The 27822-nt window shown below is 47.8% G+C and overlaps 1 protein-coding gene across 1 annotated transcript in view; it reads right to left on the bottom strand.

Moving 5' to 3' along the window:
* Positions 1–26565, bottom strand: part of PLEKHG4B (pleckstrin homology and RhoGEF domain containing G4B) — an 82963-nt gene extending 56398 nt beyond the window's left edge. The window contains exons 1-2 of the mRNA XM_031935398.1: positions 26471–26565; positions 8806–9003 (exon numbers count right to left, since the gene is read on the bottom strand). Coding sequence (XP_031791258.1) covers positions 8806–9003; positions 26471–26515 — 243 coding nt within the window. The 5' untranslated portion in view covers positions 26516–26565. The remainder of the gene's footprint in view (positions 1–8805; positions 9004–26470) is intronic.
* Between the last annotated feature and the right edge of the window lie 1257 nt (positions 26566–27822).

Here is a 27822-nt window from a genome sequence, read left to right as displayed (position 1 = left end):
AATTTTACCGAACATTTAAAGAACAGTAATACCCCTTTTCTAATTTTTCCAAAAACTTAAAGAGGAGGGAATACTTCCTAACTCATTCTAAGAAGCATTACTAAGATGTCAGACAAAAGAAAAATATAGGCCAATATCCCTTATGGATATTGTAATCTTTTCTACCCACGGATTATTTAGAAATACATAATTTCCAAGTATTTTGTGAGCTTCTAGTTATCTCTTTTATGTTATTGAGCTTTGGTTTAACAACACTGTGGTCAGAAAAAAAAACTCTGTGTGAGCTCTGTCCTTAGAAAATTACTGATACTTTGAAAAAAATTATCTACAGTATGTAGTTTATTTTGTGTGAGCTTGAAAAGAATGCATATTCTGCATTTGTTGTGTGCAATGTTCTATAAATGTCGAATAGGTCAAGTTTATTATTAATGTTCAGATTTTTGATATTCTTAATTTTTTTCCAATTGTTCTACCAATTGCTGAGAAGAGAGTATAAAAATACCTACATTACTGCTGGCAATTGTTTGGCTTTATGTATTTTGAAGCTCTATTTTTAGGCACTCTGTTGATAAATTGAGCCTTTCACTGCTGCAAATTGTCCCTATTTGTCTCTGGTAGTACTCACGGTCTTGAAATCTTACTTATCTGATATTAATACCATCACATACTTTCTTATGCTTAGTGGTATTTTTTCCCATTCTTTTAGATTCCATCTTTGTGTATCTTCATATTTAAAGGGCATTTTGGCTGGGTGCGGTGGCTCATGTCTGTAATCCCAGCACTTTGGGAGGCTGAGGCGGGCAGATCATCTGAGGTCAGGAGTTCGAGATCAGCCTGGCCAACATGGTGAAACCCCATCTCTACTAAAAATACAAAAGATTAGCTGGGTGTGGTGGCGCGCACCTGTAATCCCAGTTACTCGGGAGGCTGAGGCAGGAGAATCGCTTGAACCCAGGAGGTGGAGGTTGCAGTGAGCTGAGATTGCACCACCGCACTCCAGCCCAGGCGACGGTGCAAGACTCCATTGAAAAATAAATAAATAAAGAATAAAAAATAAAGGACATTTTATACAACAAACGTTTAGCTGCTCTTGCCTTTTTTTGAGTCTGTCCATTCCTGCCTTTTACATGGAGTGTGTTTGGTTTACATTTAAAATAATTATTGATATGGTTGAATCAAATCTATCATCTTGTTATATAATTTCTATTTGTCTATTCTTTGTTCTTCCTTTTATCCTCTCTTTCTATTTTTTGGATTCCTTTTTATCTCTTGAATATTCAGTTGTATCTCTTTGTGTTATTTTTGCTCTCAAGATTACAATATGCATCCTTAACTCACTACAGCTTAACTTCAATTAATATTTTAAGATTCAAAACAATGTAATAATCTTTCAGTGGTATAATTTCATTTACTTCCCCCAACACTTTGTGCTTTTGTTGTCATATATTTTACTTTTACATTGATTAAAAACCCCATGATACACTGATTTAAGTAGTTAATAATCTTTTAAAGACATTCATATTTACTCACGTATTTAGCCTTTCTCATACCCTTCACCTACTTAGTATCATTTCCCTTCAACCTAAAGACCACCCTTTAGCATTTCTTGTATTGCACCTCTGCTGGTCTATTCCTTTATTAACCCAAAAGTGTCATTATTTTGCCTTCATGTTTGAAAGATATTTTTGCTGGATGTAGAAATTTATTTTTGCGGGATATAGAATTTTTTTCTTTCAACATTTAAAAGACATACATAAAAGACAACATAAAAAGACATTTTCCATTGTCTTCTGAAGCCCAGTGCTTCTGAGGAAGTCATCGGTCATTCTCACTGTTCCCTGCTGCACGCACTTTGCCTCTTTCCTCTGTCGGCTGATGATGAGCTTCCTGGATCCAGGTGTTTCTGGTTTTAAACAAATTTGAAAAAAATTCCAAGGATACTTCTTCATTTGTCCTGCCCTTTTCTCACTTTCCTCCCCTTCTGTAAATGCAATTATACACATTTTGACTGCTTGATAATCACACTAGTGACTAAGGTTTTGCTCATTTTTTCCTCATTCTTTCTCTCTGTGCTTCCATTTGAATGACTTTCTTTGACAGGTCTTCACATTCATGTATCCTTTCTTTGTTGTGTCCAATCTGCATTAATCCCATTCATTAAGCATTTTAATTACAGATCTTGTATTTTTTAGTTTGGAGATTTCCATTTTCTTCTTCTTTTTTTTTTTTTTTTTTTTGAGATGGAGTCTCACTGTCACCCAGGCTGGAGTATAGTGGCGTGATCTTAGCTCACTGCAAGCTCTGCATCCCGGGTCCATACCATTCTCCGGCCTCAGCCTCCCAAGTAGCTGGGACTACAGGCGCCCACCACCATGACTGGCTAATTTTTTTGTATATTTAGTTGACATGGGGTTTCACCATGTTAGTCATGATGGTCTCGATCTCCTGACCTTGTGATCCACCCGCCTCAGCCTCCCAAAGTGCTGGGATTACAGGTGTGAGCCATCACGCCCAGCCCCTTTTCTTCTTTCAAAATACTTTCCAAATCTGAAACTCTCCACCTCTTCATCTACTTCATCTGCCATATTTACTTATAGTTATTTAATATATTTATTATAATTTTTAAGAAGTCTCTGTCTGATAATTCCAACCCCTGGGTGGTCTGTTTCTATTGAGAATTTTGCTGTTGTTTATGAATTGATCAAATCTGGCACCTCTGCAAATCACACAATTCTTAAATTTTATCTCAGAGATTTTGTCTAATGCAGGCATGTTTCTTTTCAAGAGGAAATGCTCTTTCTTCTGTTAGGCAGTTAGGTGAGGGGATTATCAGTGTAATGCATTCAGAAACAGAGCCAAATTGGGGCAGGATTGTGGCTTTAATTCCTCTACGAAAGCCTTGGAATGAAAGCTACAGGAGTGCAACGAGATCTCTCTCTACTTTTCAGCCCAGCCTCAGACGTCACTGGCCACCAGGACCTTCTTATCAGATTTTACTTGGGTGGAGTTTGGTTTTAAGGTTAATTTCAGCCTATCTCTACTTTCAAATCCTGTGATGGTGCGTCCATCTCTCTCTCCAGGGGAGCCTGGAATAAGAACTGAGACATGTTGAAACCATGGGACTGAAATTTTAAGACTGTTAGATGACAAGATTTTGAGACCATGAGACTGTACGAGTTGGAGATTACAACTCTTTGGTACTATATGGCTATAATTTATTTTTTGAGGCAGGGTCTTGCTATGTTGCCCAGGCCCAGTGCAGTGGTACAATCAGAGCTCATTGCAGCCTCGATCTCCCAGGCTCAAGTAATCCTCTTACCTGGGCCTCCCAAGTAGCTGGGACCACAGGCATGCACTACCCACCATGATTGGTTAAGTTTAAAAACAATTCTGGTAGAGACGTGCTCTCACTATGTTGCCCAGGATGCTACTGAACTCCTGGGCTCAAGCAACCCTCCCCCTCAGCCTTGCAAAGTGCTGGGATTACAGGCATGATAATGCCAGTGCACCCGGCCCATGTGACTATAAGACTCTGAGATTTCTTTTTGCTTTCTAGTCCCACCCTTCAATTTCCACTTACTCAGCAAAATTCCCTCTAAGACAATTACTTGGCAGAGAAGATTATCCCGCATTCAAGGCTCCTCCAGATTCTAATCTGTCAGCTCAGAGGTTTCCTAAATGTTGCTGATTTCTCCTTGTCTCGGCAAAGAAGGTCCTTCTCTGGTAGGCTTGCTCCCCTCTCCATCCTCCTCCAGCCTCAGTGACTGGCCACAGGCACGAAAGTGGCTTCTGTTATTTCCTCATTCAGGAAGGCACTGTCTCTCTGCAGTGTGGTCCTTTTAGGTGTTTTCCATATCCATGCCTCTTAGGTGGCTTTGAAGGAAGATGCAATCGTGTAGGCTTCTCTAGGGTTTCTCATTGTTTTGGTGGTAAAGGTCTTCATGTTCCTCCACGTTGTAACTGGACACATCTGTTCTTTGGCTCTAAATATTTTGACAATTTCCTTGGTGGTTTTGTCATCCTTTATTTAGCAGTACATTAACCCATTTATGCTGGAGGTTGCAAATTTTTGTGTGTGTGAAAAATCAGACCTTGGCGATGACCTTCAGCAGTAGGATATAAGTAACTCCCACAAGCTTAGTGTTCCAATAATGGAACATTAGCCATAAATGGGTTAAAACATTTTCCAAATGTAAGGGTTTCTTGTTGTTGTTGATTTCTAGTTTTATTGCACTGTGGCCTTTACATACAAATTCTTTGGTATTTGTTGACACTTTATGGACAATGGTCGATCCTGGTAAGCTACATGTACACTTAAGAAGAATAGGCCGGATGCGGTGGCTCAAGCCTGTAATCCCAGCACTTTGGGAGGCCGAGATGGGCGGATCATGAGGTCAGGAGATCAAGACCATCCTGGCTAACACGGTGAAACCCCGTCTCTACTAAAAAATACAAAAAACTAGCCGGGCAAGGTGGCAGGCGCCTGTAGTCCCAGCTACTTGGGAGGCTGAGGCAGGAGAATGGCCTAAACCTGAGAGGCGGAGCTTGCAGTTAGCTGAGATTGTGCCACTGCACTCCAGCCTGGGTGACAGAGCAAGACTCCGTCTCAAAAAAAAAAAAAAAAAAAAAAGAATGTAGGCTGGGCATGGTGGCGCACACCTGTAATCCCAGTGCTTTGGGAGGCTGAGGCAAGAGGATCACTTGAGCCCAGGAGTTCGAGACCAGCCTGGGAAACATAGTGAAACCCAGTCTCTACAAAAAATTTTTAAAATAAAAGAATTAGCCAGGTGTGGCAGTGCATACCTGTAGTCCCAGCTAGTCTGGAAGCTGAGGCGAGAGGATCGCTTGAGTCCAGGAGGTCAAGGCTGCAGTGAGCCATTATTGTACCACTGCACTCCAGCCTGGGTGATAGAGTGAGACCCTGTCTCAAAAAACAAACAAACAAAAAACAAAAAACAAAAAAAATGGAGGAGGAGGAGAAGAAGAAGAATGTGGGCTCTCCAATATTCTCTAATCATATATCCTTGGGATAAATGTTTTTAAATGGGCAAGAATTTTATCAGATTTTGGTTAACTTTGGAAAGTGTTCCACGTGTACTTGGGAAGGATATGGATCCTAAAGTTGCCGGGCTCAGCGCTCTACGTATGCCGCTTAGTGGAAGAGAGTTAGTGTGTTTAACGTATATCCCAAGCAGTGCGTGGTCTGCTTACCCCGTCTGCTTTGGAGAGAGGTGAAATCTCCTACGGTAATTCTGGATTTCTCCTTGCAATTCTGTCCATTTATAGTTCACACATTTTCAGACTATGTTGTTAGGGGTTCACAGATTATGTCTTCCTGGCTTTTTGTCACTAGTATTATTATTGAAAGATCTTCTTTAGACCCAGCGATGCACTTTGCCTTTTATGATATTTCGCTTGTTATGAACATTGCTACCCCAGTAATCCTCTGAATGTTGCTGCTCTATTATTTTTCGGACCTGTGTCAGAGGCATTGTACTTTTCACTGTTCATGTCTTTATTCTGTTTACTCCCTCCTCCTTTTCCGATTTCTATTTGATTGATTTCATTTTTTTATTCTAATTCCCAGCTCACTTCTGTCTCTCTTTTATGGAAACATCCTCTTTCTATATTTTTCTGATTACTTTTCCCTAAACTATTTTTTTTTCTTTTTGAGACAGAGTCTTACTCTGTTGCCCAGGCTGGAGTGCAGTGGCATAGTCTCGGCTCTCTGCAACCTCTGCCTCTTGGGTTCAAGCGATTCTCCTGCCTCAGCCTCCTGAGTAGCTGGGACTACAGGCGCCCGCCACCATGCCCAGCTAACTTTTGTGTTTTTAGTAGAGATGGGGTTTCGCCATGTTGGCCAGGCTGGTCTTGAACTCCTGACCTCAGATGATCTACCTGCCTTGGCCTCCCAAAGTGCTGGGATTACAGGCGTGAGCCGCCGTGCCCGGCCCTTTTCTCTAAACTTCTCCAGACGCATTTTTGTCCCAAACTATGATGAAACAAAGTGACAAATAACTTGATGAGTGATTAAGCATGTCATTTATTGACTGAGGGTTGGGAGACAGGCAACAGTAATCACTGAAGTCTTAGCTTCACATGACCATTTATCTCAATATTAATATTATTAATAATGATTTCCCAACCACATATTTTGACAATAGTGGATAAATGAATAAAAACAGAATTGAATTTATATTAACTAAAATATGTTTGTATTCATATATTCATAGTAGTCAAGGTAAATGCATTTTTCTCCTGTTACAGAGATGAACAAACTTTATTTTTATCATTTAAAAGCAAAAAGTAATATAAATGTCAAGCAGACTGTCTCTAAGTTTTGTGTTGTGCTTATTAAATACTAATACATATGCATCCATATTAAAGTACCATAATTCACATGACTTTTCCAGAAGACAAGCGATTTGGTAGGTGGAGAGAAGGATGGTTTTGATTAAAATGAGAGCAAAAAGCAACTTCCCAGAAAGAAGGCGAAACAGGCATGCCTTTGAAAGCAGCCAGACATTTTCAGACCCAGGGAAAGCAGCGAGGCTCCCTGTGCTATCATCCAGCCTCCTGGCAGGCACCTCTCTGTTTCTTCCCCACATCAGTCGACATCCTTGAAATGTGCAAAAGGTACACCCTCACAAAGGAAAACGTCTTCTGAACAGACCACCTCACACAAGGAATCAAATCTAGGTTGTACCTGGCCCCTCCCCTAGCCCTGTCACTCTAACCAAAAGACATTCAAGGAGTCTGACAAACCAAAGTGGCCCTGTGGCAGTTTCAAAACAACACCCTAATTCACTTGGAGTGCTAAGTGGTGCTGGTTAACAAAGGCCGTGCTTTTATAACCTAGCCAGCCACCTTCCAGCAGTTCGCTGCAACACACCCACAACCTGGCGATCACTACAGTTTTATCCTGGCCTCAAGGATAAATATCTTTATTTATTCTTGTATGCTGATGCTTATGGACCATTCTGAACATCCCGAGCCCCTGAGAATCATGCTCAGTCTACTTGGCCTTGCTCTATAGATAGAACAAGAAAGCCTGGATGATGGCATGTCTGTTTACAGCATGGTTTACTCGATATTTTAAGCCCACTGTTGAGACCCACTGCTCAGAAAAAAAGATTCTTTTCAAAATATTACTGCTCACCAACAATACCTGTGGTCACCCGAGAGCTCTGACGAAGTGTACAAGCAGATAAATGTTGTTTCCATGTATGGTAACACAATGTGCATTCTGCTGCCTAAGGCTCAAGAGTAATTTTGACTTTCAAGTCTTATTATTTAAGAAATACATTTTGTACGACTATAGCTGCCACAGAGAGTGATTCCTCTGATGGATCTGGGCAGAATACACTGTAAACCTCTGGAAAGGATTCACCATTCTGGATGCTACTATGAACATTTAAGATTCATGAGAGGAGGCCAAAATATCAACATGAAGGGGAGTTTAGAAGAGGTTGATTCCAACCCTCATGGATGACATTGAGGGGTTCAAGCCTCCCATAGAGGAAGGAACTGCAGATGTGGGGAAAATAGCAAGAGAACTTGGATTAGAAGTGGAGCCTGAAGATGTAACTGAACTGCTGCAATCTCAGGATAAAACTTGAACAGATGAGGAATTGCTTCTTATGGATGAGCAAAGAACATGGTTTATTAAGATGGAATCTGTTCGGAGGCCGGGGCGGGTGGATCACCTGAGGTCAGGAGTTTAAGACCAGCTTGGCCAACATAGCGAAACCCATCTCTACTAAAAACACAAAAATCAGCCGGGCGTGGTGGTGTGCGCCTGTAATCCCAGCTACTCAGGAGGCTGAGGCAGGAGAATCACTTGAACCCAGGAGGCGGAGGTTGCAGTGAGCTGAGACTGCACCACTGCACTCCAGCCTGGGTGACAGAGCGAGACTCCATCTCAAAAAAAAAAAAAAAAAAAAGATGGAATCTGCTCCTGATGAAGATACTGTGAACACTGCTGAAATGACAACGAAGGATTTAGAGTATTCCATAAACTTAGCTGATAAATAGAAGGGCGTGAGAGGATCGACTCCAATTCTGAAAGAAGTTCTATGGTGGGTAAAATGCTGTCAAACAGTATTGCCTGCTGGAGTAATTGTTCATTAAAGGAAGAGTCAATGTGGAAAACTTCATTGTGGTCTCATTTTAAGAAGTTGCCACAGCCACCCCAACCACTACCATGATCGGTCAGCAGCCATCAACATTAGCATTTTTTAATCACTATTTTAAAATTAAGGTATGTATGCTGTTTTTAGACCTAATGCTATTGCACACTTAGACTACAGTGTAAACATAACTTGTATACACGCTGGGAAACCAAAACCTTTGTGTGTCTGGCATTAGCATGGTATCTGCCTTACTTTGCTGGTCTGGAACTGAGACCACAATCCCTTCCAGGGAGGCCTGCACAGTGACTGCTGCAGTAACTTAGCTCTGAAGTGCTCACTACTACCCCTTCCAGGGAGGCCTGCACAGTGACTGCTGCAGTAACTTAGCTCTGAGCTGCCGGCTCTGGAGAATGACTTGTTTCCTTCCTTCAAAGAGTGCAGTGCAAGCTTATTGGGGGTGGGGGACAAAGACAGCTCCACACTCCTAGGAAGCCTGAGAAACCCTTGTTTCTGGGACACGCAGCCTTGTTTGACCCTTCATTTGGGATAAGGGTGGGAGGAGCCAGAAGCCAGAAGAAAGGACTGAGCCAGTGCCCTGATGGTCCCAATCCCAGGGAAAGAGCAGGTTCTTCCAGGTTGGCCGCAGTCTCAGAGCTACAGGGGAGGTACTCACACAGGCTTCCTGCTGCAGGTGCTGCAGGGCCCTCTTGGCTGGGAGGAGGAAGCTGGTGAGGCACTGCAGCCCATCCCCACCGTGGCACCTCTCAGCCACGCTGAACAGCTGCCAGAGCACCGTGGCTGCCGTGGCTTCAAAAGGTGGGTACAAGGCAGAGAGCGTCCTCTGGATATAGGCATCAAGAGATTCCAGATCCTGAAATGAAAGAGAGAATTCACAAACTTTAGGGATAGAACTCAAGACAGGTGCACACGACGGTCCAAGGCTGGCGTTGAAGGATCCACACTGAAGTTGCATGCCTTGTGTCTGGCATGATGTGAGTTAACTGAGAAAGACAAAAGGTGCAGGTGAATTCATGGTGCAGGGCGAGCTCCTGGTGATTCTCCCTGTGCTGTCCCACAGCAGAGGGGCAGGTGTATTAGACAGACCCATGGCCCTGTCCTGGGGCGGGGGCTCTATATACCACCTCTGTAAATATGGGCTGCCATTCCTATCACACTGAGGCACAACCAAGCCTAGATTTGGGGTAAGTTTCATCCCCTGCACCTGAACAGCGTAGGGTCTCTGGGGTGGGGCTGTGAGTCCTGCGGGAGCTGCTCCTCCTGGCTCTCCTGGGTTTCTACAGGGAGGAGGGGACAACCACCGATGGGGCGGACAGAGCTGGCCCACGCGCCACTTTGTTCTCAGAAAACAAGCTCATCCACAGCAGATACATTTTAATTGTGTTGATGACTTTGTTGTCATTTAAACAGTACTGATGGTGAAACCCTCAGGGTGCCTTCCTTAAGGTTGCTGAATTGTGCCCATTTGGCACCCTAAAAACAGTATCATTGGCCACTGATTTCTGCTTGGCATTTTGGTGCAACATGCTTTTATGAAGAGACAATGATTCTTGTTTAAAAATTTGTAATGCTGTTTTTGGAGGTAACAGTCCCTGAGGAAATGCCACAAGGCTCACGTGTGTGGAAAAGAACTGCCAGGCAGTGAAAGCCAAAGAAGTTAAAAATTATGAAATCAGTTTTTAATGGCACAACAGTTACATCAGAGATGCCTCTGAATAGCTAATCACACAGATAATGTCCTAAGGAAACTGAAAATAAAACAGGGACTCCTCTGGCCTGCAGTGGAAGGGTCTGTCTTGTCGGCCGGGCCTGCGACTAGAGGTACCTGGAGCAGAGCTCAGCTTCTGGAAACTGCGTGGGTCGAAGAAGGTCAGGACTGGGGTCCTGAGCCCTGCATCCCACCAGCAGAGGCCCCCTGCCGGCCCTGTCACCCCACGGGTCAGCTCCCTTCCCCGCACGCACTGGCTCGTTCCCACCGACCTGACAGGGTCACTTACTTGTTGACAGGAATGATCTAAATAGTCTGAGTTCATGCAGAAATGCTGACGTGATCTAATTTCCAAAAACTCAGATCACACCTGAGCCACACAGCAAACACACAGTCCGGGAGAACGAGTGGGCCTGTCTCAGGCCGGGGACAGAAGCACCCACCGGGCACCAGGACGGCTGTGCTTCGGGATGTGGGGCAAATGCTCAACTGACACATGAGAGATGGGCAGGAAGGAAGAGGAATGTAATCTAGGACAGGCGTCTTGAATGGCCTGTTCCGCAGGAGCTGAAATGCCAACCCTGGGCCGTCCCCGGGAGAGGCGTCCTCCTACTTCTCTGATCCCCAAATCCAGGCCCATTCCTCCCCCACCCTCAAGTCCAGATGTGGTCAGCAGCCCAGAGTTCCGTCCAGAGCCGCCGTCTGAACTGCCCGACGTGAGGAAGGAGACAGCTGGTGCACTTCACTGCCAAGCCCTGGCCCTGCCTCTGCCTGATTCCCTGGTGACTGGGGCAGGCCCCATGCTCCACTCAGCGGGTCCCACCTGCACCCCCTCCTCAGAACGGCTCCCATTGGGGCCACTCAGGGCCTGGGCCAGGCCAGAGCTGCCCCAGGGAAGCTGCCTGCAGACCGAGAGTTGGGTAGGTTGAGGCACTGAATCAGCCAAGTGAGCCACGAACCAGGTCTATTCGTAGCAGCCTTCGACTGCTCATGAGTCCTGTGTCCCTCGAGGGCAGGGTGTGCACTGTCTCCTGGCCTGGTGTGTGCAGCACCCCGATTCTGGGGACCACCTTTGGGAGTGCCGCCAGCAGATGGCTGCTCGTGATGAGGGAGCTGCAGTGCGTGTTCAGGACTCTGAAGGAGTGTGAGCCTGGCCAGGCGCGGTGTGTGTGGACAGAGGAACTCCTGCCAGCTGTGTCCAGGCCTCGGGGCCAGGAGAGGGAGAGACAGGGCAGGGGACCTGCAAGCACACGCCCACTAGCTCGGCTCAGCTCAATTTCTTGTCTTTGTAGAACTCAGGATTCTTGTTTCTGCCAAATGTACAAACGCGTGCTGACTTCAAACCCGAGGGCCTTCCGGTTTACAAGATCATGAGCCTCACTGAAGCACAGACGGAGCGGATGTGTGCACGTGTGTTGCAGAGCGGCTGATGTGTGCATGTGTGTTGCAGATTGTGCGGATGTGTGTGTGTGTTGCAGAGCAGCTGGTGCAGTTCCGGTGCCCGCCAGTCCCTTGGCACTTCGCTGAGCTTTGCCCTGAACTCTATGCAATCACTTGGCGGTGATTGCATATGGGGCGGTGGTGGCAGAGCAGGAATGGAAGAGGGTGTCTGAACACCCATCTTAAAGCTTCACTCTTCAATGAAGGATTTATTTTCCCAATGAAGTTTACAATTTTATTGAAATGAGGGTGACATTTTAGTCAAGATGCTCGTTTCTCACCCTATCTGCATTCCCTGGCTCGCAGCCCCATGCCCACAGGGGACACAGCCCGGCGCAGCCCCAGCTTCTGTGTCACCCGTGGTTTAGTGTGTCCCTCTGGCACCAACACACAGTGATGCTCACAATGCTGCAGCCAGGGTGTGGTACCTGGAGGGGGCATGGCAGGTACTTTTAATTCACTGCTGTGGCCTTTGCCTCTGGCCGGATTTTTTTTTTTTTTTGGAGACAAAGTCTCGCTCTGTCACCCGGGCTGGAGTGCAGTGGTGTGATCTCGGTTCACTGCAACCTCCACCTCCCGGGTTCAAGTGATTCTCCTCTCTCAGCCTTTCGAGTAGCTGGGACTACAGGTGTGTACCACCAGCAACCGTGCCTGGCTGATTTTGGTATTTTCGGTAGAGACGGGGTTTCACCATGTTGGCCAGGCTGGTCTCAAACTCCTGACCTCCTGATCTGCCTGCAAAAAGCAGGACATCCATGGGCAGCAGACATTCGTGGCTCCTTCAAGCAGGGCCCCGGGGACAGTGGGGGCACCCACTGCCCCTGCTCTGCCCCAGTTCCCATCAATGGCCACTTTCTCAGCACAGCAGGGTGGTGAGTGAGAAGGCCAGGTGTGAAACCCACACCCCCCAGGAGGCTCGCTCTGGGCTGCTACCTGGTCACAGCTGCTCAGGCCCATCAGGACCCAGTGATGGCTCCTGGCATCCAGCCCAGGTACCTGTGCCCATCTCTGGTTTCCTGTCTGTGCAGACTCAGAAACCACCATTGAAACAAAACCCGTCTAGGAAGCCTCGTCCCAAACAGGGCTTGGTGTGCAGGTCGGTCTGTCTATGCCCAGCCATCTGCACCCGGTCTGTATACACCATCTCCGCTGGGGATGCTGAAGATGCTTCTAAGACTCAAGGTTCCGTTGGCCCAAAGTTGGTACAAGAGGGTGCTAGGAAGGATACGAAGGATGGCAAGGAGGAAGGAACAGAGCATGCCTTGCCTCCCTGGGTTTCTGTTCTACATTCTTTGAAGAGTTCAGCAATCACCAAAAGCCACGTTATCCCTGGTTCCTAACGTACTGACTTTACCACCTGAGTAGATTTAGGAAGATTCCCAGGTCCTGGTGAAAAGCTTCACCCAGCACATGTCTTACTCCCCTGAAATGGTTTTCCGATTCCCATATCCAACCCAATCCACGCGGGAAGCCCACTGGAGATGCAGGCCCTGGCGGCAGGGGATGGCCGAGTGCTCCAGAGTCTGGGGTCAAGCTGGGAGCCTCTGTTTCGAGGCCTCTTCTCCTAATTCCCTGAGCCTATGTGGTTACTGTTCCGGAAAGGTGCTGCTCCACCCACCACACTCCAATTCCTATCTCCCCGAAGCCCAGGTACACACACCTGGCACACCTGAACCCAGGCTGGTGCCCCAGCCCCACCTGGATCACTGGATTGGGAGCGACTGTGCCAGGTAGTGATGCAAGCTGCTCTCTGCTGAGCCCCACCGAGGTCCAGCCAGAGCTCCTGGCCACACCAGGGCAAGGGCAGGGCAAGCCTTGGCTCAGTTCCCCTCCTCACTGACACACGCCCACCAAGCCCCTGCCCAGGGCAACCCTGCCCTCCAGGGACTCACAGTCCAGGGTGAGGCCAGACCCCAGGCAGGGATGGGCAGGTGGGATCCCAGGGTGAGTCCTCAGCAGCGCCCAGCATCCAGGCCAGCTTCCCAGAAGAAGGGGCATCTGAGCAGGGCCCACGAGTGAGAAGGTCTCGCTGTGTGAGGAGATGGGGAAGGGAGCACCCAAGACTCTCCCAGGTGAACCTTCAGGCTTGGCAGCCCCTTCTTCCTCCTGGGAAGGCCAGGGCTGTCCATGTTCGCTGGAGGCCTCAGGGGCAACGTCGTGGAACTTACAATGGCAGGACAGGGTGGGGCCAGGGCCTGGGTGCCCAGGATGGGGCCCAGAGCACAGAACAGCAGTGGACCCCAGAGGGGCCAAGCATTGGGTCTCTGGGGCCAGGGTCCCTGACAGCAAACATCAAGTAGGTCCTGTCCAGTGAGCCCCAGGGGCTGTGCCTGATGGGTACACGGGCTGCCTCAGCAGGACTGGTACCCTCCTCCAGCAGGCAGAGATGGGCAGGACCTGGAGCTAACCCTAAAGCCCCAGCGAGGTGAGTCTGCATTGGCACATCCCAGCGGGCGGCCCCTGAAGCTGCACATTCCAGCCTCTTCCCACGTCTGCACTGAGCAGACCGTGGCGGGAAGAGAATCGGGTAAGAACTGCACCCTGCATGAGTCTCCTCACGTGGGCAACATCCAGTACCTCCACACCTGCGTGCGCACACACACGAGAACTGTGCCCTGCACCTCGTCTCTCACCACACACACGTGCGCGCGCGCGCACACACACACACACACAAAGCTGCAGGCGGCACCTCGGTCTCCCTGTGGGCACACACGTGCACACACACACACACGCAGAAACTGCACGCAGGACCTCGGTCTCCCTGTGGGCACACACGTGCACACACACACACACACACACACACACACAGAAGCTGCACCTACACTCCTCCCACCCCGCCCGTGCAGCCACCCTGGGCTCCGGCTCTTGCTTCCACACCTACATCTGCTCTCAGCCCTCACCCTGCGGCAGGAGGAACCATTTGTGAATTCAGTGGCACGTGGAGCTTGCAGAGCAGGGTCCTGAGAAAAACCTCTACCTTAAATTTGTTTCAGGTTTTGAAATGTGAGCACTGTGGACAATTACAAAGTGGAGTTCCATGTGTTCATTAAATCGGCCACCAAGTACCGTCGGCAGATTTTTCTGCCAAACTAAGAACAAAATACCTTGAAATAAATAAATACGCAAGTATTTGAAGATAACTGTATTTAGGCCTAAGGTAATTTCTATCATGAAATCTAAACAGCAAAATTTTAATCCGAGGACTAGAACCTTCTTCTGCAAAACAAAGCACTGGATGGGGGAGCTGTCAGGCCCTCGGAGACGGACCCCAACCTGCCCAGATGCCCTTCCCGGGGCAGCAGCTCTCGTGCTTTCCCCGAACTGAAAATAACTAGGAAGAGAACCACAATACACCACGCCCAGTTCTGTCACACTCAAAACAAGGGTCCTCGGACTTTTTATGGTGGTGAAGGCCCTCAACAAAAAGTGTGCAAGACTGATGTTAACCACAATTAGTCCTGAGCTGGATTGTTTATGCGAAAATATGACTTCAGCTGGAAGTAAGGATTTGTTCATTCTAAACCATGACTAGGCAGAAAAGAGCACACCAATCTAAAAGAAAATTTCCTACAGTCTTAATTATACCAAATCTAACTTTTCTACCATTGTGTCCAATTAGGGAAATTGCAAGCTTCCATCAAGACCTGGTCCCACGACAGCGCAGGAGACAGAGGCAGGGCGTGCATGCTCAGTCCACGGGCCCCCCAGCTTCTGCAGCTGCCACATGTTACAGTTCTGCAGGACAGCAGGTGATAACCACCATTCTTTCCTGCTTACATTGTCTTGAAGACGATTAGGCAGAAAAAAAAAATGTCCTCAAAGTGTGTCGGCTTAATTAGACATACAGCTTCTCAGGTCTCAAAGGGAAAAACACATTCTTGTTCTTCCAAGGGTCTGCTGGCTTTGCTGCTAGCAGCACTGCTGAATGAAACCACAACAAACCAACTTCCAACGAAAAGCGAATTCCCTTTCATCTGAGGCCAGCTGCTTTGCCAGGTCTGTCGGGATCCTGTCTTTAAACAGCACACCTGGCCTCCCCAAACCATTGCCATGCTTGTTTCCAAAAGAGAAATAACTAATTCTGGATGATACCATTGACAGGATGATTGAAACTAATTTTTCTAAATTGTAGATCTAACAGCAGATTCCACCTAAGTCATCAACATGGTTTCTTTCGAACACCTTCAGATTCCATTTAACAATATAAATAGGAGGCCGGGCGCGGTGGCTCAAGCCTGTAATCCCAGCACTTTGGGAGGCCGAGACGGGTGGATCACGAGGTCAGGTCAGGAGATCGAGACCATCCTGGTCTACATGGTGAAACCCCGTCTCTACTAAAAATACAAAAAACTAGCCGGGCGAGATGGCGGGCGCCTGTGGTCCCAGCTACTCGGGAGGCTGAGGCAGGAGAATGGCGTGAACCCGGGAGGCGGAGCTTGTAGTGAGCCGAGATCGGGCCACTGCACTCCAGCCTGGGCGACAGAGCGAGACTCCGTCTCAAGGGCTGGTGGCCAAAATAGAGTCTACTTATATATATATATATATATATATAAATAGGAGTAGACACAAAAGTGGTAAGTGGAGGTATGCTGTGTATTTGCACGACTGGATTTGAAATTTCACCTAACATGCTTCCAAAGCAGCCTCTGGGCAGGGCCCCCAGTCACAGCTGGGAATCCACAGCCACGATGGGAATCAGCCTCATGGAGAAGTCTTCAGGACAGGAGCGGGAGAACCCAGGACAGCCCTCACCCACTGTGCAGTGCTCCTCCGCCTTCAGGACAGGAACGGGAGAACCCAGGACAGCCCTCACCCACTGTGCAGTGCTCCTCCACCTTCAGGACAGGAGAACCCAGGACAGCCCTCACCCACTGTGCAGTGTTCCTCCGCCTTCAGGACAGGAGAACCCAGGACAGCCCTCACCAACTGTGCAGCGTTCCTCCACCTTCAGGACAGGAGCGGGAGAACCCAGGACAGCCCCCACCCACTGTGCAGTGCTCCTTCACCTTTAGGACAGGAGAACCCAGGACAGTCCTCACCCACTGTACAGTGTTTCTCCACCGTGGAGGGAGCTGGTATCTTGTTCTGATTTGATTTTGTCTTACAGCAGGAAGGTTGTAATTTATAGTGTTAGTGAAAAACCACAGATATGATTTAAATTACGCATGATTCTTGGGCTTTTCCTAAAGCATCTTTCACCTTTTAATCTGAGTTGAGCGGGAATGTTGGTTGAAATGCAGCTGGAAGGATGTCAAACAACTTATCAGAGTCTCTGCCTGAGGCCAGGCAGGGCTGCCATGGGGCCTTGCTCACCAGAAAAATGGATTATTATCATAATTACTGTATACTGTACAGTGATTAATAGAGCCCTCTTCCTCTTTTCAAAATTGTGTAAAAAAATCAGGTTTATTATCTATTGAGATCAAGAAAATTATTTTAAAACCACTTTAAATCAGGTTACTGGTTGTCAACGTAATTAATATTGGAACATTTATACCCCTTTATAATGATTTTCTTCCTTGAAGGATCCCTATTTTAGAAATGTTTATTATGTGCTGGATACAGTGGACACTGCATGTTGACAGCGGGATTTTGTTGTCTTCTTTTAAGAGTGTTGAGTTTTTTCCGGCAATTAAATTACTGGTACATGCACATCTGTGAGTGAATCAGTGCTGGCACTGGGCTGAGGGCGTCCAGGAATCGGTGCTGGGACTGGGCTGAGGGCGTCTAGGAATCAGTGCTGGCACTCGGCTGAGGGTGTCCAAGAATCAGTGCGGGGACTGGGCTGAGGGTGTCCAGGAATCAGTGCCGGGACTGGGCTGGGGCTGTTTAGGAACCGGTGCTGGGCCTAGGCTGTGGTTTGGTGAAATAAGCCAGGCACAGAAACAAACTTCACAAGTTCTCACTCATGTGGGAGCTAAAAAAAATGGATCTCATGGAGGTAGAGAGTAGACTAGTGGTTATTAGAGGCTGGGAAAGGAAAGGGGGGCATGAAAGAAGTTAGTTAAGAGGTACAAAAATACAGTCAGATAGAAGGAATAAGTTCTAGTAGTCCATAACACAGTAAGCAAATTATAGTTAATAATTTGTTGTATAGATTACTGTATATAGCTAGAAGAGAATCTTTATGTTCCCAACACAAAAGAAAAATGTTTGAGGTGTCCATCCTGATTTGATCATAGCACTTTGTATACATGTATCAAAATATCACATGCACCCAAAATTATGTACAACTATTACGTATCAATTTTTAAGAAGGAATAGAAAAGGATCTGGCAGGAATTCTGCAAAGGAAATGGCAGTATATCCAGAGTTGAGGGTGGGACGATGTACACGGTTATGTACACAAGCAAGTCTCAGGGATATAAAGACAAACGCAGGGAAAACTGGGAAACCACCACGTGCAGTGTGTTCTCTGATCATTGCTGGGCTGAACCCCCTCTTCTCCCAGAGTAGGGGTTGCTAGACTCCCTCCTAAATTGCTTATTGTTTGAATCCAAGCAGAAAAAGAAAAAAAGTCCTGAGAAAAGTGTCAGCCCATGAACAAAGATGGGAAAGGAAAAATGAGAACAAAGCACCTGGGAAAACCCACTCACGCAGCATTGAACTTCACAGGACGCGCCTGGTGGGAGCGACAGGACCCGGGTGGGAACATCTGACTTCACACATGGCAGGTGGTGTCAGTCCCCACCCCATGCACTGGCTGTAAGTTCACAAGGCTGAAGACAGACAATGCTGCAGCTATCCCAGGGCAAGGCTCCTGTTCTGGGCCAGGGAAGGATCGGGCCCAGGGAGAGAACAGAGTGGTAACTCTGCAATGGAGGGGTGCAAATTTCCTGACGCTTCACCTGGAGCCTCAGCCAGATGTGCTAGCAAGAAGACTCTACCAGATCTGCTCACCATAACCACCCGCTCCAAGACCTGAGGGTTACACACAGCCAGCATCAGCCTCAGCAGAAAAAAGTCACGTGTCACACAGATGTCAGCCCAGGCAGGGCCCCAAATCCATGAGCACCCTAGGAGTTCCAAGGGGGCCCAAGCCATTGGTGGAGTATTAGTGCTAGTGTTAGTGTCAGTGCTGTCTGTATCAGTCTGTTCTCACACTGCTATAAAGAGATATTCGAGACTAGGTAATTTATAAAGAAAAGATGTTTAATTGGCTCAGCATTCTGCAGGCCGTACGGGAGGCATGGCAGCCTCTGCTTCTGGGGAGGCCTCAGGGAGCTTTGACTCATGGAGGAAGGTAAAGGGGAGCCCGTGTCTTACAGGCAGGAGCAGGGGCAAGAGAGACGGGGGAGGTACCACACGTTTAATCCATTTGCCCCGAGAATACTCGCCTGCAGCACTGGCAGTTGCAGTGTTTACCCTGAGATAACTTTGCCACCAATATATCTTGCTTTTATTATTATTTTTACATTGCTCTAGTAGGTCAGCTTTGGAAACAAAAGATATCATTATGTTTATAGCATTCTGGCTTTAGTAGTGGTATTTCCATTTACAAAATATAGTCAAATCCTAAAAAATGTAGCTTAATTATACTCATAACAATAACAAAATAACAGAAACTGATGTGAGTTCTAGTATATGTCAGGTACTACTTGAGGGTTTTATATGGATTAACTTCACAACAGTCTTTCCCCTACAGACTTTTTTCCAGTTAGCTACATTTTGAAGTCTTATGCGTTAGTTTTACTAACTTTTGCAGACTTTCTAGTAATTTTATATTTTGGCCTTTGGCACAAACTTGTTTCTCAAAGAGGTCATTTCTTATTTCAAAATTTACATTCTTAAGATGTATTTTCATACAACATAATGAGATTTAAGAGCAGAGTCAAAAAGTTAGTTCTAAATCTTCCACAAAACACTAGTAAACCAAATCTAATAGCATGTTAAAAGGATTATTTACCATGACCAAGTGGTAATTATTCCTGGAACGCAAGCGTTCTTCAACATAAGAAAATCAATCCAAGTAATATACCACATTAATAGAACAAAGAAAAAAGCTCACACGATCATCTCAAGTGACACAGAACAGGCATTCTGACAAACTCCAACACACTTTCAAGATGACAGACCCAGAAAACCAAGAATAGAAAGAAACTTTCTCAATATGGTAAAAGGTATTTATGAAAAACCCACAGCTAATATCACACTCAATGGTGAGAGACTAAAAGTTTTCCCCAAGATCAAGAACAAAATAGGGATGCCTGCTTTCTACACCTCTATTCAACATTGTCCTGAAAGTTCTAGTCAGAGTAATCAAACAAGAAAAAGAAATAAAAGGCATCCAAATTGGAAAGGAAGAAGTAAAACCATTTCTGTGTTCAGATGACATAATCCTTGATATAAAACATCCATAAAAAGCTAGATGGCTAATAAGTAAATTCTGCCAAGTTGCAGGGTACAAGAACAACACACAAAAATTAGTTATGCTTCTATACACCAGCAATGAATACTCTGAAAAGGAAATTAAGAAAACGATTCCATTCACAACAGCATCTAAAAGAATTAAATACCTAGGAATAAATTTAAATATAAAGGTAAAAGACTTGCTTGCTGAAAACTACAAAACATTGCTGAAGAAATTAAAGAAAACACAAGCAAATGGAAGACATCATGTGTTCATGAACTGGGAGGCTTGCCATGTAAGATGTCCAGACTACCTAAAGTGATCTACAAATTCGGTACAATTCCCATCAAAACTGCAATGGTCTTCTCTGCAGAAATGAAAAAGATGACCCTCAAATTCGTATAGAATTGCAAGGGCCCCAAAATCTCAATACACACACACACATATATACACACACACACACATACATATACACACACATATACACATATATATACACACACATATACATATATATACACATTTTTTAAGACAGACTCTCGCACTGTCACCTGGGCTAGAGTGCAGTGGCGTGATCTTGGCTCGCTGCAACCTCCGCCTCCCAGATTCATGCAATTCTCCTGCCTCAGCCTCCAAGGTAGCTGGGATTACAGGTGCACAGCACCACACCCAGCTAATTTTTTGTATTTTTAGTAGAGACAGGGTTTCACTATGTTGGCTAGGCTGGTCTCAAACTCCTGACCTCATGATCTGCCCGCCTCAGCCTTCCAAAGTGCTGGGATTATAAGCGTGAGACACCATACCCGCTACCCCCAAAATTTTTTTTTGAAAAAAAAAATGGAAGAACCAAGTTGGAATACTCAGACTTCTTAATTTCAAAACTTATTATAAAGCTACAGCATTCGGCTGGCAGGGTGGCTCACGCCTGTAATTCCAGCATTTTGGGAGGCCAAGGTGGGTGGATCACGAGGTCAGGAGATCAAGACCATCAGGGCTAACACAGTGAAACCCCTTCTCTACTAAAACTACATACACACACACGAAATTAGCTGGGCATGGTGGTATGTGCCTGTAGTCCCAACTACTTGGGAGGCTGAAGCCCGAGAAATGATTGAACCTGGGAGGCAGAAGTTGCAGTGAGCTGAGATTGCACCACTGCACTCCAGCCTGGTGACAGAGTGAGACTCAGTCTCAAAAAAAAAAAAAAACCTACAGTAATCAAACAATGTGGTACTGACAAAAGAAGAACTGACATTGAGGGTACAGAATTGAGGTCTGGAAACAAACCCAGGGTTCAAAGACCCTGGTTGAAAATGGGGAAAAAATACTTCATTCAATGAATGGTGCTGACAGAGCTGAATAGCCACACACAGAAGAATGAAGTTAGACGCCTACCCCACACCACATACAAAAGTTAACTAAAAATGGATCCACAACCTAAACACAAGACCTAAAACCATAACATTCTTAGAAGAAAACATTGGGGTAAACCTTCATGCCTTTGCATGTGGCAAAGGATTCTTAAATATGTCACTGAAAGCACGAGCAACAAAATATAGATAAACTGAATAAGAGATAATGGGCCAAAAGATATATAGATACACTGAGATAATGGTTCAGATCTACCAGGATGGCTATAACGATAATGTAAAAAATATAAAAGAACAAATGTTGGTGAGGATGTGGGGAAACTGCACCTGTGCAGTTGCTGGTGGGAATGGAAATGGTGCAGCTGCTGTGCGGCACAGTCTGGTGGTTTGTCAAAAAGTTACACAGAGCTATGATGGAATCTTGAAATTCCACTCTCAGGTATATATGCAGGAGAAATGCAAATATATATACACACACAACACTTATAAACACATGTTCATAGCAGCACTATCCACAAAAGCCAAAAGAAAAAGTCCAAATGTCCATCAACAGATGAATGGACAAGCTGTGGTCTATCCATACAGTGGACAGTTATATAGCCATGGAAAGATATGAAATACTGATACATGCTGCAACAGATGAGGTTCACAAACATCATGCTAAGTGAAAGAAATCAGACACAAAAGCCTACATATTGTGCAATTCCGCTGATAGGAAATGTCTGGAATAGATAAATCCATAGAGACAGAAAGCAGATGAGTTGCCTGGGGCTGCGAAGGACGGAATGTGGACAAACGGCTTGACAGGTAAGGGGTTTTTACTTTGGAATGATGAAAATGATCTGGAGCTAGAATGACAAGGGGTTTTGACTTTGGAATGAGGAAAATGATCTGGAGCTAGAAAGAGGTGGTGGTTGCCTAACATTGTGAATGGACTGACCTCCACTGAACTGGTCACTTTAAAATGGTTGATTTTACGTTATGTAAATTTCACTTTGCTAAATTCTTTTCAGGAAGTTAGTCCTAGTACCTTGTGGAAATTGTGCTAATTTTTTTTTCTCATTTGTTGGAACCGTTGCTCTCCCTGCATTTATTAGTCCCACCCCAGCTGTAATCTTTCCCCAACAACCCCCTTCCCTATGCTCTTCTTCTTACATGCTGTCTTTTGCGGAGAGGGTACCTTTGTCTTGGAGGCGTGAGTGGTCACTGTGACTCTCTGGGTTGCTGCCATGGAATGCTCCAGCCTCCAGACGCACGAATACTCATACCTGTGCCCAATGTGGTCCTACAGGCTGACTAAATGCTTGTTCCAAGGAGGTCTTCTTTAATCTTTCTCAACAATCCATAAAGAAAACTCAGGAACCCTTGAACTCAGTGGGGTTCACTGGCTAATAATTTGGGCACTTCTACAAAACACTTCTTTAAAATATTACATGATTGTTTTGCTAAAATACTACGTATTATAGTTGTAATTCCTATTTATTGGTGATATCTTTGAGTATAAACATCAAAATAATTTCATTGAATATTTTTCCCTAAGACCTTTGACAAAAAATTGGAACTCATTTTTTTCTCCTTATTTCTAGAAAAATCTCCCTCTCTCTCATGTCGGAATCATAGAATGATAGCTAACATTTATTGAGCGGTTCCTGTGCTCCACACACTGCTCTAAGCATACTGCAAAGCTATTACCACTCAAGACTAAAGGTGATTAAGGTGAGGAATCCCCTCCCTCTCACTGGGGAAACCAAAAGTTGACCTGGGCCAGAGTGTGCACAGCCTGAATCCCAAAGCACTGTAACACCACCACCCACACCAAACGTCCTATGCCTCATTCTATGATACCAAGAGTTAGGGACCAAGAGCTTTCAGAAACTCATTCCAATCCCCTGATGTCCCACTGAATGCACGGAAGTCTGTCACTGCCTAAAGGCAGGTGAGAACTTCAGCAAAAGTTTCCACCAAACTGTACCTCCTGTACTAGACCCCGAGGGAGTGAGGCATCACCACCAGCAGACACTGAAGAGGCGGGTGGTCGCCTCCAACGGCCACTAGAGAGGTAGGTCATCCCCCTCCAGAAGACGCCAAAGGGGTGGGTGGTCCCCTCCACTAGACACTAGAAAGGTGGGGCTTTCCCTCCACCAGACACCAAAGGGGAGGGCCACCCCCTCCACTAGACACGGGAGGGGAGGGTCATTTTCATTTTTGACTGTCTCAGGAATGATGTTCAGGTGGGAAGCCTGGAAGGAGAGTCCCACAGGGCAGGCTCCGCCCATCCACGTAGCAACCAAAGGCAAATTCGTCTTAGAATAAGGCTGGGAAGGGAGGGAATCCAGGCTTTACCAGAGAGGATGGACAGATTGCTGAGCACCACAGAAGCTGGGGAATGAGGCAACTGGCAATGCTGCCTGGGGACACGGGATCTGGCAAGAGACAGGGCATGGTGAAGTTGGCTCCGATCCTCGTATGCAGACCCTCCTCAGGGACGGAGAGGCTTTGGGCTGACGAAGCAGCAGGCAGGGTGCCCGGAAAGCCCTTTCAAGGTGAGGCGTACCAGAGTTGAGGGGCACAGGGTGGATGTGGGCAGGCTTAGCTTCTCCAGGGCAGGTGTATTCTTGTTACCTGACTGACTGCAGCGACTCCAGTGCAGAACGCACATCCAGGCTGTGTCAGCCGCAGAAACCTAAGCAGTTTTAACATGTCAAAGAAATTCACCACAAAGTATCTCTTTTGCACAATGTGATTTTCTGTCAGGGAAAATTTTGTAAGATCAACCTAAAATAATTCAAAAGCTTTGTTTTTGAGAACCTGGGCCCAGGTGTGAACTGCGGCCCAGAAAAGTGTCCCAGATATCAGGACGTAGGCAGCTTTCAATTAAGGAACACTGTTAAAGGACGGTAAAGTAAGTGAAGAGTGCAACTCTGTTTCCTTGTAAAAAGCTTGTGTACATCTCTTTCCAAGTTTGGCTCCAGGGTACTCGGAGAGGTAGGTGGGGCACAGATGATTCCTACAAACAATGAACAGACTGAAGCTCAGAGAGGCTGAGCTACTGGCTCAAAGGACAACAGCTCATGGAGGGTGGATGTGCTGATTTCCAAGATCCCAAGCCTGTTCTTTGGACACAAGGTCCGGGTCTGAAGCCTGTTACCCACTTCACAGACAACTACCCCCATGGCCCCCCATACGGTAAAGGGAGACGGTGGGTGCTTTCTGCTCACCAGAGTCCAGACTCCCAGGCCCAGGACCAACACTTTCGGGATAGAACCTGCCACCTCTCAACCCCCTCCACCTGCCACCCACTCACCCCAGCCTACTTCTCTTCACTCTCCCCCTGCCCAGAAGCATGTTGGGTTCTCAGGTCAGACAAAGTCTGAGGCTCCCTCTTCAACAGCATGCTGGAAAAAGGGAGCCCCTCACCACACACGTGGCACCTGTGGTCTTGGCTGGACCCAACAGCACTGGCCTGTCCATAGGGGGCAGCGGCTGCGTCAGGTGTGGGGGCACCCAGGTGGGGAACAGAACTGCTGCCCCAGGGCACAGAAGCACTGATGCTGTGTCAGCCAGGAGAGGCACCAAAATTTCAGGCACCTTGAGGGGAGAAGGAGAACCAGGGCCTTGAGTTTGGCTCAAACCTAGCCTTGCTGCTTCTCGGCAGGCAGACGCCAGGCAGGTGTTGAAGCCTCAATTTCCAGCGTGTACAGAATGAGTTGCCCCACCTTGGAGGTCTGAGGTGAGGATTAGGAGGCTCTAGACGGCCTGACTTTTGTTCAAACGCAAAGAGAGAACAAACTCATTCTGTTTGGAAGGAGGGAGGCAGAGGTGTCTGAGCTGGACTCAAATGATTTCTCACAAAAATCTCTGAGATCTGGGGATCTGGGGCCTCCTGTGTTTGGCTGGATGATACAACCTCTGAACACAGGTCTCAGAGAGCCTTGGGGCAAATTACTTCCTCAGCCCAGCATTTTTTGGATAAGTTTACAAGTAATGAAGAATTTCTGTGAGACCACCGGCCGGCCTGAGAGCTAGCCAGTGCCACAGATCCCACAAAGGCGATTTCAGACTAGACCCACCCACCAGAAAGGCCAGCAGAGCCCCTCTAGCAGGATAAAAGATGAGAGGCCTCTGGCTAACACAGGGGACCGGACACCCTGGCCTCCTGGCTGGCTGCAAGGTCAGAGCCTGTGTGCTCCCAGCCCAGGCCACACCTGCATTTGCACACCAGATGCCACAGAGTGAAATAAAAACCTGGTGTCTCCTCAGAAACAGAAGTCTGAACCCACTTCTCGGTGGGAGTCACCAAGCACTGCTGCCCAGTGGGTTGTGATCCCATAGGGAACGGAAATGCTGAATATCTCACTGAATCTCGGAAACGTCAGCCTCCTACAGATCTCTGAAGTTCCCCCTGACCCAGAGAGCCTGGAATTTTGTGAATTCGAGGTAGGCTCAGGGAAATTGAAAGCTAAAACTCACCTTTGTTCACATTACATGAAGATTTACAGTAAATCTCTTCGGAAGGCTGAGAAACCTACCTTCCCAGGAATCCTGATTCAGGACCCACCCGCTGCCTAAGGCTCAGCCAAAAGTATCAATTATGCCCCGTTTCAATGACATTTAACTTAATTTTTTAATTATAGGTTTTAATTCTTAATTAGACATCTAAACATACCAACTAAACTTTTTAGGCAAAAGTGCTGTTGAGTAACAGAAGTAGAGGGTAATTACCACACCTCAACCACTCTTTAGTTTCACACGAAACAGGGAAAGGCAAACCCAACGTACTTTTTGCAACTCACATGAAAAACCCGAAAACAGCTTTATCACTCTTTCCCCAAACCTGAAATAATTGTCTTGTTTTACTAGGAAATGTTTCTTACTTAAATCAACTGGCATTCCAACACAAAAGTCAACCTTGGTATTTTTAAGTAAAAATTCTCTTTGTTCCGGGCCACCGCAGATCACTGTTCGGTCCCACCGGTTTGAACTAAAGAGTAACTTAGCAACTCTCAGTTTTGGCGATGAGATTTCAGACTCCCCTCCCCTGGCTCCCCTTCAGGCACCGAGAGGGCAAATCTGTCCTGAAACCATGTTTCTTCTCCGCGTATTCATGAGGTTACGAGGAAAAGGGAACCTGAAGAAGTTCCCTCCCGCTCCTGCAGCAGTGGCCCGCAGGACTTGCGCCAGGACCCCCAGTGCGCCCGGCTCCCCGCCGGCTGGTCTGGACGTTCGCGCCCCCACGCCGGGCCCCCACCCGGGCACCCCCACCCGCCCCCATCCCCGCTCCCACCCGCCCCCATGCTGGGCCCTCACCCGTTCCCACCTGCCCCACCCGGGCGCCCCCACGCGCGTCCATCCCCGCCCGCGCCCCCTCTTACCCCGGCGCCCTCACCCGCCCCCTCTTACCCCGGCGCCCTCACCCGCCCCCACCCGGGCGCCCTCGCCCGCCCCCTCTTACCCCGGCGCCCGGGCCGCCTCCGCCGTCTGCTGCGCTGAGACCCATCCTGGCCCCGTGTCTCCCGAACTAACTCCGCCGTGCGCTGGGCCGAGGCCGCCTTCGCTGCGCGCGTTCCCGGGGCCCCGCCCGATCCGGGGCAGAGAGAGGCGGGGCCGGGGTCTCCCCGAGGAGGCTCCGAGGGTCCGGCCTGGGCGGGGCGTCTCCCCTGGGCCCGGCTGTGCGGCTCCCGCCTGGCCCCGGACGCGCCCACCTGGGCGGCTCCTCCCCGAGCGCCAGCGGCGGCGCTTCTGCTTTTGTTCTCCCCGAGCCAGGAGCTCGGGGACCTGCCATTTTGTGGCTGCCGCCCGCTGCACCCGGACGGGCCCCTGGTTTCCACAACGTAGAGGCACAAATCCGAATGTTCCAGGGCAGAGGATCTGACCCCTGAGTTCTGCCAGTGTCCGCGGACGGCACCCGATTTCCCCGTCTAGGCTGAAAGGCTCCACATTTCTGCAGGTGTGGACGGCCCAGATCCTCTCCTCCGTCCAGGCGCTGCGTGGGAACTGCGCGCCTCCCCATGCCTGGCCTGGAGCATGGAGGGCTTTAGCGAGGGCCCCGAATTCCGTCACACCCCCTCCCCCACTCAGGGCGCCTCGGGTGTCTGGCGCTCTGGAACATGCTTTCCCCAAAGGTGCAATTTTAATGCCTTGATCTACAAAGAACCTCCCAAAACAAAGTCCCTCTCCCATCCCTTAGTCCGGGGAGGCGGCTGTAGGGTTCTTGCTCTGGGCACTGGCTTCCTGCTGGGAATTCAGCTAGAGAGGGTCTCAGAGTCCACCCGTCCAGAAGGGCCTCACAGAGACCTCACCTCCATCTAGAAACCTCCCTCAACTTCTTGTCTCTCACCCCTACCCTGGCACCATCCCAAAAACTGCAGCACAGATGTGCTCATTTACAGATAATGCTCCATTTCATCACAGGTTACAGAGCGGATGAAGGTCAGGGACACAGCCAGGAGCCTCCCGCCTATGCAGTAGGCAGTCTCCCTGGGATCCCTGTCAAGCCTCCCTTGAGTCCCTGTCTACTTCTCCCTGGGATCCCGGTCGAGGCCTCTCTTGAGTTTCTGTCTACTCCTCCCTGGGATCCCTGTCTGCACCCTCCTTGATTCTCCGTCTACACCTGTGTTCTTACTGTTCCCTGCCCTGCCCACCTGCTCTGCTTCCTAGAACCTCCAGCCCCATACCTGAGGCCAGGCAGGGAGCTGACCTGCTCCTGCCCTCTGTGCTGGGCATCTGGGTGTCCCTCTGTGCCGACCCCTACCTCATCCTCCTCCCACCCCATACCCGCGACAGGACTGCCCACGGTGCTGTGTA

This window comes from Piliocolobus tephrosceles, chromosome 4 (assembly GCF_002776525.5).
Source record: "Piliocolobus tephrosceles isolate RC106 chromosome 4, ASM277652v3, whole genome shotgun sequence".
Taxonomy (NCBI): Eukaryota; Metazoa; Chordata; class Mammalia; order Primates; family Cercopithecidae; genus Piliocolobus; species Piliocolobus tephrosceles.
This window is presented reverse-complemented; position numbering and strand designations above follow the sequence as displayed.